At 43.1% G+C, this 19,320-nt stretch overlaps 1 protein-coding gene across 1 annotated transcript in view; it reads right to left on the reverse strand.

Moving 5' to 3' along the window:
* Positions 1–19,320, reverse strand: part of ENTREP2 (endosomal transmembrane epsin interactor 2) — a gene marked incomplete at both ends in the record, with an annotated part of 385,859 nt that overhangs the window by 45,320 nt on the left and 321,219 nt on the right. The window contains one exon of the mRNA XM_080914208.1: positions 13,981–14,115. Coding sequence (XP_080770334.1) covers positions 13,981–14,115 — 135 coding nt within the window. The remainder of the gene's footprint in view (positions 1–13,980; positions 14,116–19,320) is intronic.

Raw genomic sequence — 19,320 nt, forward strand, 5'->3', positions numbered from 1 at the left:
TTCCATGGCAACAGAGAAAGACTGACAGGGAGGCCAGAGGGAGCAATGCTTATTCTGGGGAGCAAAGATTGTAATTTGGGTAAACTGAGATAGAGAAGACCTGAATCGTGTCCCACAAAGCAAATACCAGAGACATTTCTTACAGGAGATGTGCACAATAGTTATGCTCAGCAACAATTCACAGGCTGGGGAGAAATGCTAAATTCAAACCGCTTCCTATTGGTTAACAATTGCTATCCCCAGCAGAAGAGACTGCCAGTCACAGACACAGACTTCAGCTGTTTATCTGAAGTCTACTGTTTAACCCTTAGCGGGTATAAGCACAGAGGCCCCTTGTAACATCCCCACCCCTCTTTGGCATAGGTTCCCATGTTCAGTGTCAAGTACGTCTAGGGTTCTCACTCCCCTGTCCACTAGCTGAACCTCTATGCTCTCAGAAGAACTGGAGAGCCGGTTCCACTCTTCCCTGGTGGGGTGCAGACTTCCTGAGCATTGGTAGACCTGCTCCAGCAAGATCTGGCTTCAGTCTCTTGCGGATTATATTCTACAAAGGGTCACCAGCCACTATGGGATTACTCTGTATTCCCCAAAGCCCCCTTGCCTCCCTCCTGTGTCTCTGTCTCTGTAGAACAGCTTCCTGGTAGACTGCCTTCTTTGCTGGGTCTGGGCACTGGTTTAGTTTTCTGATCCCTGGTGCCTAGCTTAGGAAAGGTATTTACTTACTGATACCGTCTGGTTAGGTATCTACTCCTAGGCCAGTCAGCTATGTCCAAGATACTGGATGGACAGAGAGAGCACCTGTACCTGGGTACTCACCAAGCCTGGGTGACTCTAGAGCTCAACCCCGAACAAGTGCAGCAACCCAGTATTTGCTAGAGCCATTTCTATGTGGCCATGACAGAAGACAGTACTGCTCGCTCTCCCCAGGAGAGGTTTCTTGGTCACGCTGCACAAAGTTACACCGGACAGGAAGCCGTCTTCATGCAGGGGTGTGGCTTTGCGTGCTTGCTCACTGCTCTGGGTTTATCATCCTCATCTGTCAGATAATTTAGCCTTTCAACACCAATCCCATCCTCGGGACAGCTCCTTGGAGCATGTGCTGCCATCTATCTGCCCGTGGGATCAAGATGCTCACTAGTGGGGGAGGGGTCTTGGTTCCAGGGGACCTAGGCCATCAGGCCATCTTCCTCTGTCCTCTGACCTCTCTTTCTCCACCTCCCTTTCCCTGCCCAATCACTGGGTAATTAAAATGGGCAGGTTCTATGAAGTCCTGAGTATGTGACTAGGCAGCACTTCTTGGGGGAAGTAGAATTAGCATTAAAATAAGAACAGCTTCAGGACCATCTACACTCCTCTAGATATTATGAAGTGCTCCAAGAAAGTTTCGATGGTTATTCCTGTATTTAAGTTCCCGTTGAGTGAAAACAAAGTTCTAACTGCTTTAAAGTAGGCCTTGGAGCCTCTCATTAGCAATTACTGCAGCAGCTGATAGCTATTCACGAGAGAGAAACTCCATAGCTCAGATTAATCTGTTGCTGGCTGAAAATAGAAAAATACCATTCTTTTATTTAGATGTTAGAGGAACGTTTAAGATTCAGGAAAATAACAGGGACTATTTCAAGTGTTATTTTTGGGAGGAAAAAGCAATCTTAGCTCCTGAGGGGAAAAGTTTGCAAGTAAATACTTATTACATTAGTAAATTCTGAGATACAGACACCTGCGGATCTAACAGCTGCTAGGTTAGGAGACGTGACCTCCCTAGGCAGTAGAGCCCTTGAGTCCCTGAGTCATGTGCAGGAATGTCTATATCATGGGAGAAGCAGTGTCCTTTCTCCTCCATGTCAAAATGGCAATTGACCCTTCACATGACAACAGAATGGTACACGGGATGAAGGGAAACATTGCCTTTTCCAAAACCCACACACTTCAGACTGGGAACCACAGAGCTTTGCCCTTGCACCGTAAAGTACGAATGTCACTCAATGGCTACAGGTTTCATAGGCAGAATCCGTAGCACATGGAAACCTTGGCGCAGGAAACACATCCATCAGAAAGCATTATGTTAGGAAGAGGGCATGCACAATACAGAATATGTGAAAACATGGCTTGCTAGTTTTCAGGTAATTTTTAAAAAAGATACTAAACATATGCAAGAGTGAGCAGGTTTATTTTACAAGTTCAGAAGGGAGTCGGTTCCTCGCTGGGCTCAGCTTTGTTCCAACCACTCATGTGCAGCTTGCAGCGGCTGAGCAATTACCCCCTGCTTGCCTGGGAGTCCCTGCTCCACCTTTGAGCTCTATAGGATTCTGGGATTTAATGTCACATGCCTTGGGGTTTTGTCTGTTAAATGAGACACAATAATGCTTGTGTCTCATAGTGCAGTTTCAAGGGTAATATTAGTCCAGATATGTGTTTCCAGCAATGGCTGGCACACAGCAAGGTTCAATACACACTGCCTATGATTACTGCAAACTGTTAATCACCTGAGTGCCAGAGTCTAAAAACAGAGCCATGTGAGGATGAAGTCAACCGAGCTCATTTAATCCCATGTCTGATGTTCACATTGATTGGGTACTATTGATTATTGGACAGCTGCATGGCTCAAGTGTCCCCACCAAAACATGCTGAGATGTGATCCCTCTTGGGAGGTATTCAGATGCTGAACCTTAAGAGGCAGTTAATGGTCATGAACAGGTTAATCATGCATAGGCTGATTAACAGGTTAATAGACTGTCTCCAGAGCAGAGTGCTACAGAAGCCAATTTGGGTTTTCTTCGATGGCCCAATATACCTTGTCAGCATGTAGCACCAGGCCCTTGCCAATGAGGGAGATGCCAACATTATGCTCTTGAACTCTCTACCCTCTAGAGTTTCGATCAAATTCATTCCTAGGCTTTATCAATTACCCTGTCTTGGGTATTTTATTATAGCTACAAAAAATAAACTAAAACAACGTCTATCCAAAGAATGCTCTTGTGTGGACTGAAGACTATGCCAGATTTGTTTTCTCTGTTTGATCAAATGATCAAATAAGGTTCGGACGTCATCATTAGTCTACTATTTTTCTATCTCTTGAGTGCTCTGTCTCATGGTGACTTGTCTTACCTGAGAAGGTTAAGTATAAGCAAAAGTAGTTTGATTAAAGTCTAGGAAGATTAAGAATGAAGTTTAAAAGAATGAAGAGGCACTCGTGGGAAATAGCAAGAGCACAAAAAACTCATCTGAGTGATCTTATTAACCTTTGCCTCCTGAGTGCTTGGAAAATGTCTCTCATCGGAAGTAACATTCCCAACCTATTAATGGATAGTCTCACACTCCCGTAAAGATGTTAGTATGTCTCTTCCCTCACTCTGCTTGACTGGATAGGTTTCTTCAGTGCCCTCCAGGGCCAAAGCACATTTGGGAAACTAGCAAGAGCTGGCTTATTTGGGAGTCCTCATCTGTGAGGAGGGTCTGAATCATCTCTTGATTGTGGAATGACCAACAGACCTACAATAGCTTGGACTGGAGTAGGAAGTGAGGGTCAGCCAGTGGTGAGTCAGCAGGATCTTGGAAGCTAAGCTCTCAGGGGAAAGGCAACTAGTACCTAAGTGGGTGCATGTGGGTTAGAGTCATCTCAAATATGGAAGGACCAACACAGAGATAGGGACTCTGACTGTAAGAGTGAGTGAATTTTCCAAGGCAACAAACCTCAGCTAGGCAGCTTTAAACAAGGAGGCTCAGACTGTTTGTCTAACAGCTGATGATTATCTACAGACAAAACCAAACTAAAAATATATGTATATTTGAGATAGGGTCTTATGTAGCTCAGGCTAGCCTTGAACTCAAAATCCTGCCTCAGCCTCCTTCCTGCATGTTGGGACAATAGATGCATGCCACTGTCTCAGTCCTAGATTCATATTCGTAACACATACAAAGTTAGACCCCAGATGTTGAAAGGCAAAATTTTGAAACATAAAACCTAGCCATTTCTGTGAATTCAGGACAGGAAAATATTTATTAAAATAAAACACAGAGATGATAGCCACAAAAAAATTGAATTTTTTTTTTTTTTTTTTTTTTTTTGTGTTATGGACAAACAGCGCCCAGACGATGTGGAGGGATGAGGTGTAGACAGGGGGCCACTGGAATGGCAGAGAATTAATTGTCTAGAATAAAGAACAAATACCTTCTGGGAAAACAATGCCATCCTCAGACCAGAGACACAAATAGCCCCATGTCATGTGTAAGGTGAAGGTATCGAGAATTAAAGACATCTCTGCTAAGGCCCATGAGTCTGCAGTTGCCATGGGGAAGACAGGAAGCCTGGCAGGTGCATTCTTCCTCCTGGACAGGTATCTGTGCTGGAGAGACACATAGCCTGAGCCTCCAAGTGCACATGGCTATTGAGTGCCCCACTGCTACACTGAAAAAACTGGAAACCAGCCAGATCTACTCACAAGACATGACAAAGGTTGTAGTGGCCCATGTCTACATGGTGCAGAAACAAGTTGGGTAGAAAGGGACAGTTTCTTATGGTGCCACTAATGGGTGAATGTTCAGATAAGTTTTAGTGAAAGGTACAGCTGTGCAGGGGAATGGTAACAGTCACCCCCCACAATGGTTGCCTCTAGGTAATCATTGATCCCATGGAGGCAGGGAGGGGACACTGAGGTGAGAGGGGTGTCATCTGGGAATGTTACAAGGCTTTACAGTGAAATATGGTCGGTTGGAATGCTTTGCCCCACAAGTTCCTGTGTTTAAAGCTTAACCTTGATGGGTCTGGAGAAGTGGCTTGGTGGTTAAGACTGCTCTGCTCCAGCAGAGGACCTGGGTTGCATTCCCAGCACCCAGATGGCAGCTCACAACTCTCTATAACTCCAGTTCCAGGGGACCTTATACCCTCACATTTGACCTTCATGGTCTCTCGAATACACATGGTGCCCATAAACTCATGCAAGCTCACAGACATACACATGAAATAAAATAAATAATATTAAACCTAAGCTTAAAAATGTACATGTTGAAGGTAGTTGGAGGTAGATTCCTTGTTGGGGTAGGGGTGGGGTGCGAGCCCCACCTGGACAGTATTATTGGCTTTATATAAAAATGGAGACCTGAATTAGCATGCTTGCTCTGTCTTATCATGTGACACCCTCCACCTTACCAGAGATCAAATCCCGCACTTCTGGGCATCCCAGTGTTTAGAACCGTGAGTCAAATATGCTTCTTCTATACTCAAAAGGTACAGGAATCTTCAGTGGGCTGTCAATTCATTTCGGAGGGCAGCTAATACAACCGGTGCTACAAACATTTGTCAGCGTGTACAGCAGACAAAACATGGTACCCTTACCATGCAGTAGAACATAAATGCCAATAACATCCCAGAGCAGGAAGCAGCCAGTGAAAGGGATGCCATTCAGGAGCACAGGGTACTCTCCTCTATAAGGCAGCGTTCTGAAGCTGTGTGATTTTTTTTTTAATGGTTAGGAAATCCCAGGATTTCTAGATGTTCCTTTACACTGGGTTTGTGGTTGCTAGTACACACGGGGCAGCGAGACTGTGGAACCTTTTCATCTCTGACTAGGTACCATATACCAGAGGGATGCATTAGCACCCACCGCATCCCCTTTGGAAGCTCAGGGATGAGAGCTCTTAAGCTGTGTAAAGATGTTCTACAACTACACAGCAGCTCCGTGTAGAATCCCCCTTCTGAGAATGGAATAGAGCGTCCCAGAAGAGGCGTGGATATGAGTGATGTGTGTACAAGTAAGAGTGGTGGAAAAACTGTTTGTGTGTAGGCATGTGTGTCTGTGTGTATGTGTGGTGTGTAGGCATGTGTGTGTAGGCATGAGTGTGTCTGTGTGTGGTGTGCAAGGGTGTACATATGAGGAATGTATGTGGTGTGTGCATGTGTGCATTGTGTATGTATTTGATAAACTGGGGTGTGGGGGGTGTGCCATTTCACACTGCCAGTCAATGGTCAAATGTTATCACAAAATGTTAATCATTTATTTATTCACAGATCGTTTTTATTTCCTTGGCATGAGTAAAAACGTGACGAGATTGGATGATGAGTTGATTTTTTTATGTCTCTATGGTTTTTTTTTAGGAAATGATCTGTCTCTGTCTCTCTGTCTCTGTCAGTGTCTCTGTCTGTCTGTCTCTGTTTTTCTCTCTCCCTCTCCCTCTCCCTCTCCCTCTCCCTCTCTCTCTCCCCCCCCCCCCTCTCTCTCTGAGATAAGACACCTTTAAAGTAAGAGCGCACATATACTCACTCAGAAGCTCATTGGTTTCTTGGGAAATGTAGATCCCCTCACCTGTGGCTTAGCTTTTCTTAGGTTATTTGGCTTAGTGCGGCTTGATAAATTAAATCAGGTACATGAAACAAGTTCTTCTGGCATGTTTTGAATTAGAATCAGGTCCCTTCAATAAAATCACAATGACTTTTGAAATTAGCAAGGATTTTTTTGGGGGGTGGGGGGGCTTATACAGTATAGCACATAATGTGTGTTCCACTAGTTAGTTCTGGCTTTATAATTTAAATTTTTTTTTTTCATTAATACTCAATAGAAAGTGTCACAGGTTTTTGCTGGGTTTGGCTTGGCAAATGCAATCTTCAAATGCTAATTTTTTAAAAAGCTTATCATTTCTTCAGCATCTTATCTTACAAGAGGATCAAAAGTGTTTTATCCAGAAAGATCCGCAGGCTTGATTTCTCAGTTGCACCAACTCACTGCTGTCAAAGGTTTTGCGGAAGCAGATGCCCAAATCCTCATTTTTATATCCTGTTTCCTGACTACTGAAATGAAGAACTGCTCCTTCATCAGGGACAGGGTGGGGACAGTGGAACACTGAGAGACACAAAAAGAACCTGCTTATTTCCCAGATTTGATGGGGACTTAGGGGCTCCTTCTGGCCTTTTCCAAGTTGTAGTCTTGTCCTCCACACAATGGGCACTGGGCACTAGGATGTCACCATGCTCCTCTCTATACAGACCCAAGAATCCTAGCTGGAGTTCTGGTCCCCTTATGTTGTTGGCTCTGTTCTGTCCTCAACTTGGTAGCTGTGTCCTGTGTCCTGAGGTGTTATGTTTAAAAAAACTATCAATATCTTAGAGAGAGAGGGGGGGGGGGTTTCTGACCCCAGGGTTCTCTACTAATGCTTCAGAGTGGCAAAGGGCAGGTCAGAACAGGAAAGGGAAGGGTAGGACTGAGAGGAGCAGAAGGCAGAAAGAGATTTAAGGGCTTCTGGGCCTCCAAACAAGCAAAGACTACATGTCAGCATCTTATTCTGGAGTCCAGGTCCCTTCCTCGTCAGCCACAGGAATAAAGCCCTGGGCTCTTTTCCCTGGCTGGCAGATGTTCAGGTGTAACCTCCTGATGCCACTCAGGAGACAGGGAGTTCACTGTCCCTGGTGACAGGCATTTAGCCAACTCTCACTAAGTCAGTATCAGTTCCTTCTAACACTACCATAATCAAAAATCTTCGACTGTCAAGCCAATTATAAAGGATCTTACCAGCATCAACAGAGTTCATTAGCTACAAGGACGGATAATCTATAATGTAATATGGAGACTTAGATATGGATTGCCACTAATTAGGTAACTAAGACCTCAAATGAGACTATACAAAAGATCAATGAGCCCACTGTAATGGCTGACCCAAACAGAAAGATCAAGGAAACCAATCAAGAAGTATTTCTCCAGCCCCCTCTTCTGCTAGGTAGAGGAATCTTTCCTCAAAGGCTAAACAGGGCTCCCATACACTTCTGTGCAGATCAGTCCTACTAAGAATGGCCCCATTCCCCACCATCCAGATTTGTTCTGGGACCGGAGAGCTATAATGCTAGCAAAGCTCCCTGAGAAGCCATGGCTTCTTAAGACGAAGTCATACATCACAGCATATCTTAAATTTTCAAAAAGCAACATCATGTTAAAAATGACTGTGCCAGTAATTATGAGAAAACCCATCAACACGATGAGATTCATGTGTCTCTTGGAGGAATAAGTATCTGTAATTGTGAAAAGAAAGTTTAAAAAACTTCCTAAGTAAAGCCTACGTAAAGGGTGCACGCTCCTGTTAGCAGTGAGGGGCCAAAAATCAGCTTTAGTGCTTTGAGGGTATCCATGCTGCTCAGAAGAAAGATCTAAGAAATACTTGAAATGGTACAAGTTCCTCTAGGGAAGAGCCACTCAAAGGGAGAAGGCAGCTGCCATCCAAAGGCCCAGCCCGAGGTACATGGGTTCCAGGACGAAAATGAAGAGGGACAAGGGGGCTGCCAGGGCTCAACATCTCACTGAACACAGAGACACTGGAGACAGCCAGTGAGGGTAGCTTCAGGAAGGTAGTGTGAACTGGGGTAGAAAATGCACTTTTAAATGAGAGAAAGATGGTAGTTGTGATATACGGATCAAAGAGAGGCCACAAAATGTGCCCAATAAATGGAACTAGAGGAAATGTGTGTGGGGTGGGAGAGATGGTCCATTAGCTCAGAGTGTGAGAGCTCACCCTGCTCATGCAGAGAACCCAAGCTGAGCTCCCAGACCGGGTGCTGGACAGCTACCTGTAGCTCTAGCCACCGGGGATCTGACACCTTCTTTTGGATTCCTCGGGTACCTGCACTCATTGGCACATGTCTGCACACTGAAACGTATTTTAGGATAACAATAGAAATAAATCCTTAGGAAATGTGTCTGAAATAAAGCAAAATGAAAACACATAAACCCAATGAACACATGGTATCAAGACATACCATAGTGAATAGACCTAAAAATTGGGGGTAAAAAAACCCTATTGAAATCACACCCCCAAACTGGCATGCCAGCTCTAGTGGCAAAGACGGGCAATGAGGAAGGCCATGCAGGTAATTGGCCAGACAGATGGGAACAAGGTGGACTTGGCTATGCTGCGCTAACAACTATCCCAGCAAAACAAGAGCTTACTTTTCATTCACATTGTACACCCAATCTGGGTGACCTGCAGGAGCCTCTGCTTCCTCTGCTGATCCAGCGGATGGGACAGTGACCATTTATAATGTTCAGTTTCTGTGGTAGAGGGACTAGAGCTCTGAAGACTCACCCTACAGTCAAGGTTCAGAAGCAATGTACATAGATTTGCTCACATGCCCTCAGCAACAATGAGGAGCTGAGAAGTACAGCTCTTTGCTGTATGGGAAAAGCTGGGACTTTATAATTAATTAAATAATTTAAATGATTTTTCATTAACTAAAATTAATTAATTTTATTTTATGTGTATGCACCTGAGCATATGTATTACAACGTGTGCCTGCAGAGATCAGTGAAGGTATGTATCCCTGGGGTGCGGGCAAGATCGCAGCTAAAACGGAGCCCAGTCACACCTCAGGCCACGGGGCAACCGGCCAAAGACTAAGAGAAAGATGGAGCCTCTGAGCAGAAATACGTGAACTCACCTGGTCAAAAGAAAGTCAGACAGTAGCTGTAGTGGAAAAGATGGGCAATAAGTAAGACCATACAGGCCAGATGGATGGAAGCAAGAAGGACCAGCCTAGTGGCAACACGAGGAACAGGGAATAAACATGTCACACTAGTCATCAAAAGGCAGGAAGATCACCCAAAGTTCAAGGCCAACCTAGGCTACATAATGAGACCATGTCTTAAAAAAGAGAGAGAGAGAAAAAAAAGCAATCACAGGAATGAAGAAAATAAAAAGTCTCAATACATAGTATCATCAAAATAGCCAAAGCAAAGGATGGTTTGGGAGATGCGGGTTGGCTTACCACTGAGAAGTCCATTTCGTTACCATGTTATCAGACTGCAAAAGACAAGAGTATAAGATCAAAGAGGGAGACAGGAACATATCCTAAACCTTTCCTATTCCAGAAAGGCAGCTGCTGCTGCCCTGCACTGTGGTGGCTTACCAGTTTCTGCCTGAGATCTACAGGATTAAGTAGAGCCCAGAGATTAAGGTGAGTTAACATTTTACTGAGCTCTGCTTTATTCCTGCCTGTTTCAGCTGAAGCCCTTTCCTCTTATCTCAAAAAAGCAAAGGTTTGCAGAGCATGTTTGCAAAGATGTCCTGAGATGTGATTGGCACAGGTATCCTGTTAACCTGCAGAGCCCATTTGCTAAAGAATTACCTAGGGGCTGTTTGCAATAGGTTCAACTCTTATGTATGCTTAAGCTGAAAAAGAAACGTCCCTTCAGTGGTTCAAGACACGGAGACCACCCTAGGATGCTCATATAGAAAGAAAACGAGATGTCAGATGGTCACATAGACAAAGGAATTCATCACTGTTGCTCAAAGTAAAGAAGCCGAAAATCAAATAAACAAACAATCTTCAGGATGGGCGTGGACTCCAGGACTTTAGCACTGTCCACTGCCTGCTGAGATACATCAATAAAGCTCAGTGGTATTTGGTTTTTCCAAGAGCCTGGTTTCTGTAAGTAGGTGAGCTAGGTCGATGCTGTAAGCAACCGACAAGATGCAACATCTACTCATGGACCGGAGTGGACTTTACTATCCAACGGTGGGAATCACTGAGCATTTTGGAGCAAGAAGTACGTGCAAGATCTAAAAATCAGGAGCGGTAAAGGAATGTGTGCCCTTGACACACATTAGGCCATGCTCTGCAGTTTCCTGTTACAGAAAAACCAACCAACCAATCAATCAATCTCAAAGTAGTGCATGGGTTCCACACAATCTCAATCAAAATCCCTGCAGGGCCACCACTGAAACTGACGTGCTTATTCTAAAACAGACCTGGGATAACAGAAACGAGTTCAGAAAATAACAAAACCGGAGGACAGCAAGGAACCACAGACACTCAGTTCCGATCCTCTTCATCTTGCTGATCTCAGGCAAGAGCAAGCTTTTACCCCGGTACCACTACTCCCTATAGAGGCCTCCACAAGGGGATGGGGTAAGAATGTGCTTCTCCTAACTCCAAGTCACTATTATGGCTAAATCATCACTCCCCCCCACCTCAACCATCAATCCTGCCTGTCTCCCTTGAGCCTCCTGCCATCAGCTCTGACAGCCTCTTCCTTGAGAGTATTTTTTTTTTTAAATATCAATATGAAGCTTGGGAGAGCCTTAAACTCTTACCAGTGTCTTGGGTATCTGAATTTACAAGAGGAAGAGCCACCAGCAAGTTCAGACAGTCAGCTAGGCTGGCCAGCCTAGACTTGACTTCCTCAGCTTCCCTTGGCTAATCCATAACCCCGTTCTCTTCTCTTGTCAAGGTAGTAGAACAGCATGTGACGAGACTGCAAAGCCCAGGCCACCTAGGTCTGAGCCCGCACCTTAAAGAAAGCATCATTTTTCCAGACTACTATTACCTTTCAACTCACATCTCTTTACAGGGCTCATGAAATCGTTTTCTGGGTCTCAATGAATAGATTCCAAGGAGAAGCCATGGGCTCTGGGGAACAGACCAAACATTCTCCATAACCCATTATGTAAAAGTAAAACTAAACAAGTAGCAGAATGGTTTGGTTAAATGTTTGCCAAAGGCCCACTGTTAAAAGCTAGGTCCTTGGGGACTGGAGAGATGGCTTAGCAGTTAAGAGCAGCTGGTGTTCTTATAGAGGACCAGGATTTGAGTCTCAGCACCCACACAGCAGTTCATGACTATCTGGAATTCCCATTCCAACATGTTTTGGCTTCTGTGATCATCAGACACATGCAGGCAAATAGTTGTACATATAAAAAATAAATACATATTAAAAACATGGGGATTTAAGGGGACAGACTTTAGATGTTCTCAGGCCACTAGAAAATATCATCCAAGTGGGAGATAGGAGCCTGGCCCTTTTCTTTTCTGCTTCCACATCCCTGCCTGGGGTAAGATGAATATTTTTATCCCACTACACACTCTTGTCATGGTGTGCGGGCTCACCATGGTCCAGAGAAGAAGGTATCATTTGATCACACATTTGGAACACCAAAACTGTACAGCAAACCAAGCTTTTTCTCTCCCAAGTAGATTACTTATTTTTCAATCATGTCAGAGAGTTGATTGACACACACAGGTGGTCCCCAGCCAGAGCCTTGGATTCCCTGAGAGCTTGCAGCCCTCGCAGGAAGTGGTGACCATGTTGTCACTATCGCTACATATGGCCTGACTGTGGAAAGAAGGCATAACTGGGCTTAAGCAGTAACTTAGAAGTTATCAGAATGAAAGCTTAGGGTGAGCAATGTCTGCCTGCTCCCTTTTGCAGTGGGTAGTGGACACCCATGCAGGCCCTGGGCATTGCTCCTGAGCAGACCCCAGCATGTAGGATGGTATGGACAATGAAGTTATGCCATGCAGGACCACAAGATGGTGGTACCAGATACAAGTTGGTACCAGAAAAGCATCTTCATGGACCTGCAATTCTGGACTCCTCCATTTTCACTTTGGTGGGTACCAGGCCTGTAGACTTGGCACAGTTCTCCATGTGGACAAGGCAGGTGTGAGGGAACCTGCCTACAGACTAAGTAAGTACAGTTACACCCAAGTTGCCACCTTTTTTTTCTCCTTCACCTGTTGGAGGTGGCTGTCTTTGGAGACCCACATTCTGCCAAGGACAATAGCCCCCCACATACTGCAAACACAGCCTCACCACCAACCAACCCTTCATGGTAGCAGCACAGCTTTTTGAAACATTTCAGCCACTTTTGTTCATTAACAAGGAAAGACCTATGTTGACTGTTCATACGAAGTTTTAAGCAGCCAGCTTGGGTTTTCGGTAAAGTAACCCTTGTAAGAAGACAGATGGGGAAAGGGTAGTATAGAGAGACTTTCCATTTTATTTCCAAATTAAAAGCTCTCCCCACTTTTATTTTGAGACATTATCTCACTGTGCACCACTGACTGGCCTAGAATTCTGTATGTAAAACAGCTTGGCCTTGAACTTAGAGATCCAGTTGCCTCTGCCTCCTGAGTGCTAGGATTAAAAGTGTACTATCATGCCCAGGTTCTATGTCCCTTTATAAAAGATCAAATACTCTATATGAAAATAGATTACCATAGGAGACTGTAAGATTTTTTTCTTTAAATATCTTTTAATTACTTACTTTATTTATTACTTGTCTTAGTCAGGGTTTCCATTCCTGCACAAACATCATGACCAAGAAGCAAGTTGGGGAGGAAAGGGTTTATTCAGCTTACACTTCCATATTGCTGTTCATCACCAAAGGATGTCAGGACTGGAACCCAAGTAGGTCAGGAAGCAGGAGCTGATGCAGAGGCCATGGAGGGATGTCACTTACTGGCTTGCTTCCTTCCCCTGGCTTGCTCAGCCTGCTTTCTTATAGAACCCAGATCTACCAGCCCAGGGATGGCACCACCCACAATGGGCTGCCTCCCCACTTGATCACTAGTTGAGAAAATGCCTTACAGCTGAATTTCATGGAGGCATTTTCCCAATGGAGGCTGCTTTCTCTGTGATTAACTCCAGCTTGTGTCAAGTTGACACAAAACAAGCCAGTACATCACTTTATTTATTTATTTATTTATTTATTTATTTATTTATTTATTTATTTATTTATTTAATGTGAGTGTGCATGAGCATGTGTGTGAGGAAGAGAGAAGACAGTTTTCTGGAGTCATTTATCTCCTTCCTCCACATGGACCCTGGGGGTCTAACTTGGGTCATTAGCTTGGTGGCAAGGGCATCTCACCTGCCCTAAATATAATTTTTAAAGTAAAATGAATAACCATGTGGTCCTTGTTGGAGTTACAGCAGAGACTGTGAGAAAAAGAGAAGAAATCGTGGCAGCCTCATCTGTGAAGAACTCACTCAACCATTCTTATCAGAGGCAGGGAAATGAGTTACAGCAAAGATGAAAATAGGGACTAGAAAGCAGAGCTTCCAAATAGTCCATAGGCCTTTAAGATGCTCTCTGACGGATGTTCCCTCAGCATCCAAGCACCTGGGTGAATCATGAGTAGAGAGGAATCTATATGCTAATACATCTTCCTTCATGTCTTCAGGAGAGGGAAGAAATGCAAGCACAGGAAGTGCCCAGCCTCACCTTCAAGGTCAGCCTCACAGCATTGCAGTTCTCCTGCAGCGGGTTCAGCTTCAGTGTCTCTCCGAGGTTGCTGCATCCGGAAGAGTGGTGTTGTAGCTCACAGCATACACACACCTCCACGCTGTCGAACTTGATCTAAAGAGGGACACAGACAAGCCTCACCATTTGGCCTCTGATGTATGACATAGTAAGGATATGTGAAATGGATCCCCTGGAAACATGATTACAGCTAAAATAATTTCCATTGACCAGGGTCATGAATGCTACCATGAATTAGTTTAACTTCTTTTTTAAAAAGCAATGGTTAGAAAAGAAAAAAGTAGAGCTGGAGAGATGGCCCAGTGAGTAAAGGGCTTGTCACATACACACCAGTATCTGATTTTGAATCCCCAGAGCTCATGGGAAGCTAGGCAAGGTAGCATGTATCTGTAACATATATGTGTATATCCTTGTCTATGTCTAGAATGCCTATGATGTCTAAGATCATGTCTGTGATGTCTATGATGATGTCTATGATGATGCCTATGATGATGTCTATGATGATGTATGTCTATGATGATGCCTATGATGATGTCTATGATGATGTCCATGATAATGTCTATATCTATGATGTCTATCATGCCTATGATGATGTCTATGATGATGTATATGATGATGTCTATGATGATGTCTATGATGATGTCTATGATGATGCCTATGATGTCTATGATGATGTCTATGATGATGCCTATGATGTCTATGATGATGTCTATGATGATGTCTATGATGATGTCTATGATGATGCCTATGATGTCTATGATGATGTCTATGATGATGTCTATGATGATGCCTATGATGTCTATGATGATGTCTATGATGATGTCTATGATGATGTCTATGATGATGTCTATGATGATGTCTATGATGATGTCTATGTCTATGATGATGCCTATGATGATGTCTTTGATGATGTCTATGATGATGCCTGTGATGTCTATGATGATGCCTATGATGATGTCTTTGATGATGTCTATATCTATGATGTCTATGATGATGCCTATGATGTCTGTGATGTCTATGATGTCTATGATGATGTCTATGTCTATGATGATACCTATGATGATGTCTATGATGATGTCTATGATGATGCCTGTGATGTCTATGTGAGTTAAAATAGCTTGGAAAACAAAGGGGCAGGGAAGGGGAGACAAATGAATTCTAAGAACTTAGAAAAATGGCAATGGCAAAGCAAGAAAAAATATGAGATTTTCAGCTATAGGGAAAAGAGCAGATTTACCAGTGGCTGAGAGAAACCAGGATTTAAGAGAGAGGTGGGGAGGGAGGGAGGGAGGGAGGGAGGAAGGGAGGGAGGGAGGGAGGGAGGGAGGGAGGGAGAAAGAGACAAAAACAAAACAAAATAAAACAAAACCCTGGATATAAAATGCCTAACCAGAAAATATTCACTTAAATCTGGGGGATTTTATTCAAAGCTGATAGAACAAACAGATTCTTTTCCATAGACTAGCAGGTACCCTACTTCCAATCAATCCTGATGAACGTTCCACACCAGGGGACTCACTGACTGTGTTTTAACCCCAGACAAGTATTATCCAAGAATAACTGTAACAAATGATTTTTCATTGTATGGTGGGCTGCAAAGGTCAGTACCACAGACTTCTATGGATCATGCCTGACATTCCTTATCACTGGGTGTGGGGTCATGCCACACCCACAAAGCTAAGCAGTGCTCTGGGACTTACCACAGGATGGTTTTCTTTATAAGACATGTCCCCTGCAGGTAAAGAGCTCAGGTCCCCAGATGCCATATTAGCTTTCCGTTTGACCTATTTGAGATGTGTCTCAAGACAACATCTATGCCAAGCTTTCCCTGAGTTCCTCCGACCCATCCATGCATCATACTTCTGACCTGGGCTTCTGCTTATCAGAAGGGCTTTTGCCTTTTAGCTTTTGCTAGCATGTGTTCCTAGCTTCTCTATACCAGCCCACAGGAGAACAGCTTCAGATTCATCTCAGTGCCCCTCAGGACACAGGGTGGAAGGCTTTCACCAGCCAAAGTGGGCAGAAGAGATGCGATAGGAGCTCTGAGCCTCAAACTTCCCAGTCTCTGTAATTTTGTACCCCACCCCTTCTAGAAGTAACGAATCTTCAGAAAGAGACAGGACTAAGCTCAGGGGAACTGAGGGTATCAGTCCAGGTTTCAGCAGGAGTTTCATGGAATATAACTATATATCTTGTTTGCCCATTGATACATGCACACACGACACTATTATAAAAAGACTGATAGTTTTCAGATCATCCAAATGAAACTTCTACCAACAAGAACATAGGCATTCAAGCTCACCTGCATCTTCACCAGTGCTCCCAGGGTGAAACTAGACACTCACACTCTTGACTGTGGGGTGTATGTATGATGAAACAGCACCACATTTTAGGACATAGGAAAAAGGACATCATTCTTCCCCATGTTCATTACCATTCATCCCATGAAAGCAAACACACACACACACACACACACACACACACACACACACACACACACACACACACACACATTCAGGGTAAACACACACAGAGACCTCCTTCTCTCCACTGCCTAGGAAGCTCACCACATCCCTCCCTGCTTTGACGATCACTCATGTGCTTCTATCTGTATATTTTTACCATTGACATTCTGATGAATTTCATGAGGTTTCCTTGCTTTATGCACTTCACGAGTGTTACTATATTTAGATGCAGTTGAGTGACACTTGTTGGGGCATCCAATTATACAGCACAAATACACTCTGGTTTTTTTTAGTGCCTAATCCACTGATGAACAGTTCAGTTGTTGCCAATGCTTGGTAGTTAAGAGTACTCTGCATTTGTGTCCTAGGACATACACATGGCATTTCATTTGAATATAATATACCTACTGAATAGAGCTATTTAGACTCTAGGGTTCTTTGTAGTAGATAACGCAGGAAAAATTTAAACAGCATCAAGACGATGTCAGCATCCTTACATTTCACATCCTGACTTTTTTAATTTTGGCAGGAATAGTAATGAAGGGAGAACCTCACCAAAATGAGGAATATACACAGACAAGAGATAAAGGAAAGTTTCAGGCCATGGGAAATGAACAAACAGACCACCAAGTCTGTGACCAAGCAAGTCACACTGAAGCAGGAGTCAGAGGCTCTGGGAAATATTTTAAAAATGGAAAACAAAACTTGCATTGAAAGACCTTCGGTCCTTTTGGAGAAACTGATGGGAATTAGAAGCAGGAACATAAGACACTCAACACAGCAAAATAAAACAATTATAACTTCAGAATCCAAGAGCCAGTGCACATAAGTTATACATCGTCTCTTTATCATCTAAGACAATTACTTATAGAGCAAAAGTTTTCAATTTTGGTGATGTATAAATTGTTTACTCTTGAATTCCAATCATTAATGTAAGAACTCTTTGCTGAGCCCTTGATTCTGATGATTTTCACTAATTTTCTTTAAACAATTTTTATCATTGCTTTTTGATTCGCCAGATTTTTCATTTAAGTTTTGTATAAGATAGAAAACTTTGGTTGAGGCTGATTTTGCCTTTAGATGTCTAGTTGATCTAATGATTGTGGAAAGGCCTTCTTTTCTTCACTGCTTTGTCAAAATCAAGCATGCTATATCTATGTGAATCTATTTCTGGCTTCTCTATTTTATCCCACTGGTCGGTCTGTCTATCTGTCTCCACTATACACAGTTTTGATTTCTATACCAATAATATAGGACTGAAATAACTAGATTTTCCCCATTTTATTCTCTTCAAAATTTCTTCTTGCCATATGTGCTTTAGAATATGATTGTCAATGTCTATAATTTTTTGGCTGGGATTTTGATAGAAACCAAATAAACTTACACATCAATTTGGAAAGAACAGACACTGTCCTTATGTTCAAATGCAAGAATAAAGTACATATCTTCACTTTGTTAGTGGATGAGTTTGATATATGCTTTGTTAGACTTATATGAAATTTGAGTAACTATATATGATATTTCACGGTCTCCTGAAATGGAAACTTCTGGTTTCTTTGGAAAGTCATTTATATCAAATGACATTTTGCTGGGGCACATGGGTGAAAGAATGTTTTGCTAAAGCAGATACCAGTAGAAGAATGTTTCGCTATAGCAAATACATGAAAGGACACATGATGTTCAGAAGAAATATAAACATGACCCCACAGACGGTGAGAGCTCAAACATTGGTTTGCTTTGCTCTGCCTCGCTAGTCTTCTCTAACAACATACATGTATTTGTCGGCCTTACATTGCACTGTTGAGCTTCACTTGTGGCCTGTAGTCATAGAGAGGAATTTGCCGCAGAGCTTCTGAGGTTCCTGCAGCTTCTTGCTGTGCTTTTAATGCCTCCAGCCAATTGATGAGCGTTACAGCTTCTTCTGGATTGAACTTTCCTTGCTGGTTCATGTATGGTGACTGCCAAGTAGATTGGACTGCAGCTGCTGGTTTCTGTGTGGTGTTTGCTACTAGGCTGAGGGGCTGATATCCTGATAAAAAAGATTGGACTTGCCCCCAAAGAACTATTTCTAAACAGGTCTATTTTCCCTACATCCTAATAACTTTTCTTTTCTACTACCCCTGGAGGGGAGGTTGAACACTTATTAAAGTAGGTTGTGAAAAATGTATAGTCTTTGTTCTCCTTTCTAAGGTAATCAATAAAACTATGTGTTTCTATGTGTCCCCTAACCTTTCCAACCCTATTGATTAGTTCTTTGTTGGTGTTAGCTCTTTGTATTTTTTGCTGTCTTTTAAATGTTTCATTGTGATCTTTACATATCTATACCAATGTCATATAAATTGAATTGATTTAATGTTTTCCTTTGCAATTTGTATGTCTCTTATTTTATTTTCTTGTCTGACTACACTGGTGTGTCTATGTTGGATAAGACCTGTGAGAATAACATGCTTGCTTTGCTCTTGATTCTAGGAAAAGGTTTTCAGTCTCTTACATCAATTGTGTTGATTGTAGGATTTTGCAGTCACTTTTGAGGACTTCACTTAGGCCTATTTCCCTAAGCTATTTTTGATAGTTATATTTTCCTTAAAAATATGAGTTAACGGAGTTAGGGGAAGGATTGAAGGAGATGAAAGGGATAGCAACCCCATAGGAAGACCAATAGTGTCAACTAATTTGGATTCCTGGGGACTCCTAGAGACTAAGCCACCAACCAAAGAGCATACACGGGCGGTCCAAGTTGCCCCCATTTATACTCCTCCACATAAGTAGCAGAGGACTGATTTGTCTGGCCTCAGTGGGAGAGGATGTGCCTAATCTCAGAGTCCAAGCAGAGGGG

This window comes from Micromys minutus, assembly GCF_963924665.1.
Source record: "Micromys minutus genome assembly, chromosome: 3".
Taxonomy (NCBI): domain Eukaryota; kingdom Metazoa; phylum Chordata; class Mammalia; order Rodentia; family Muridae; genus Micromys; species Micromys minutus.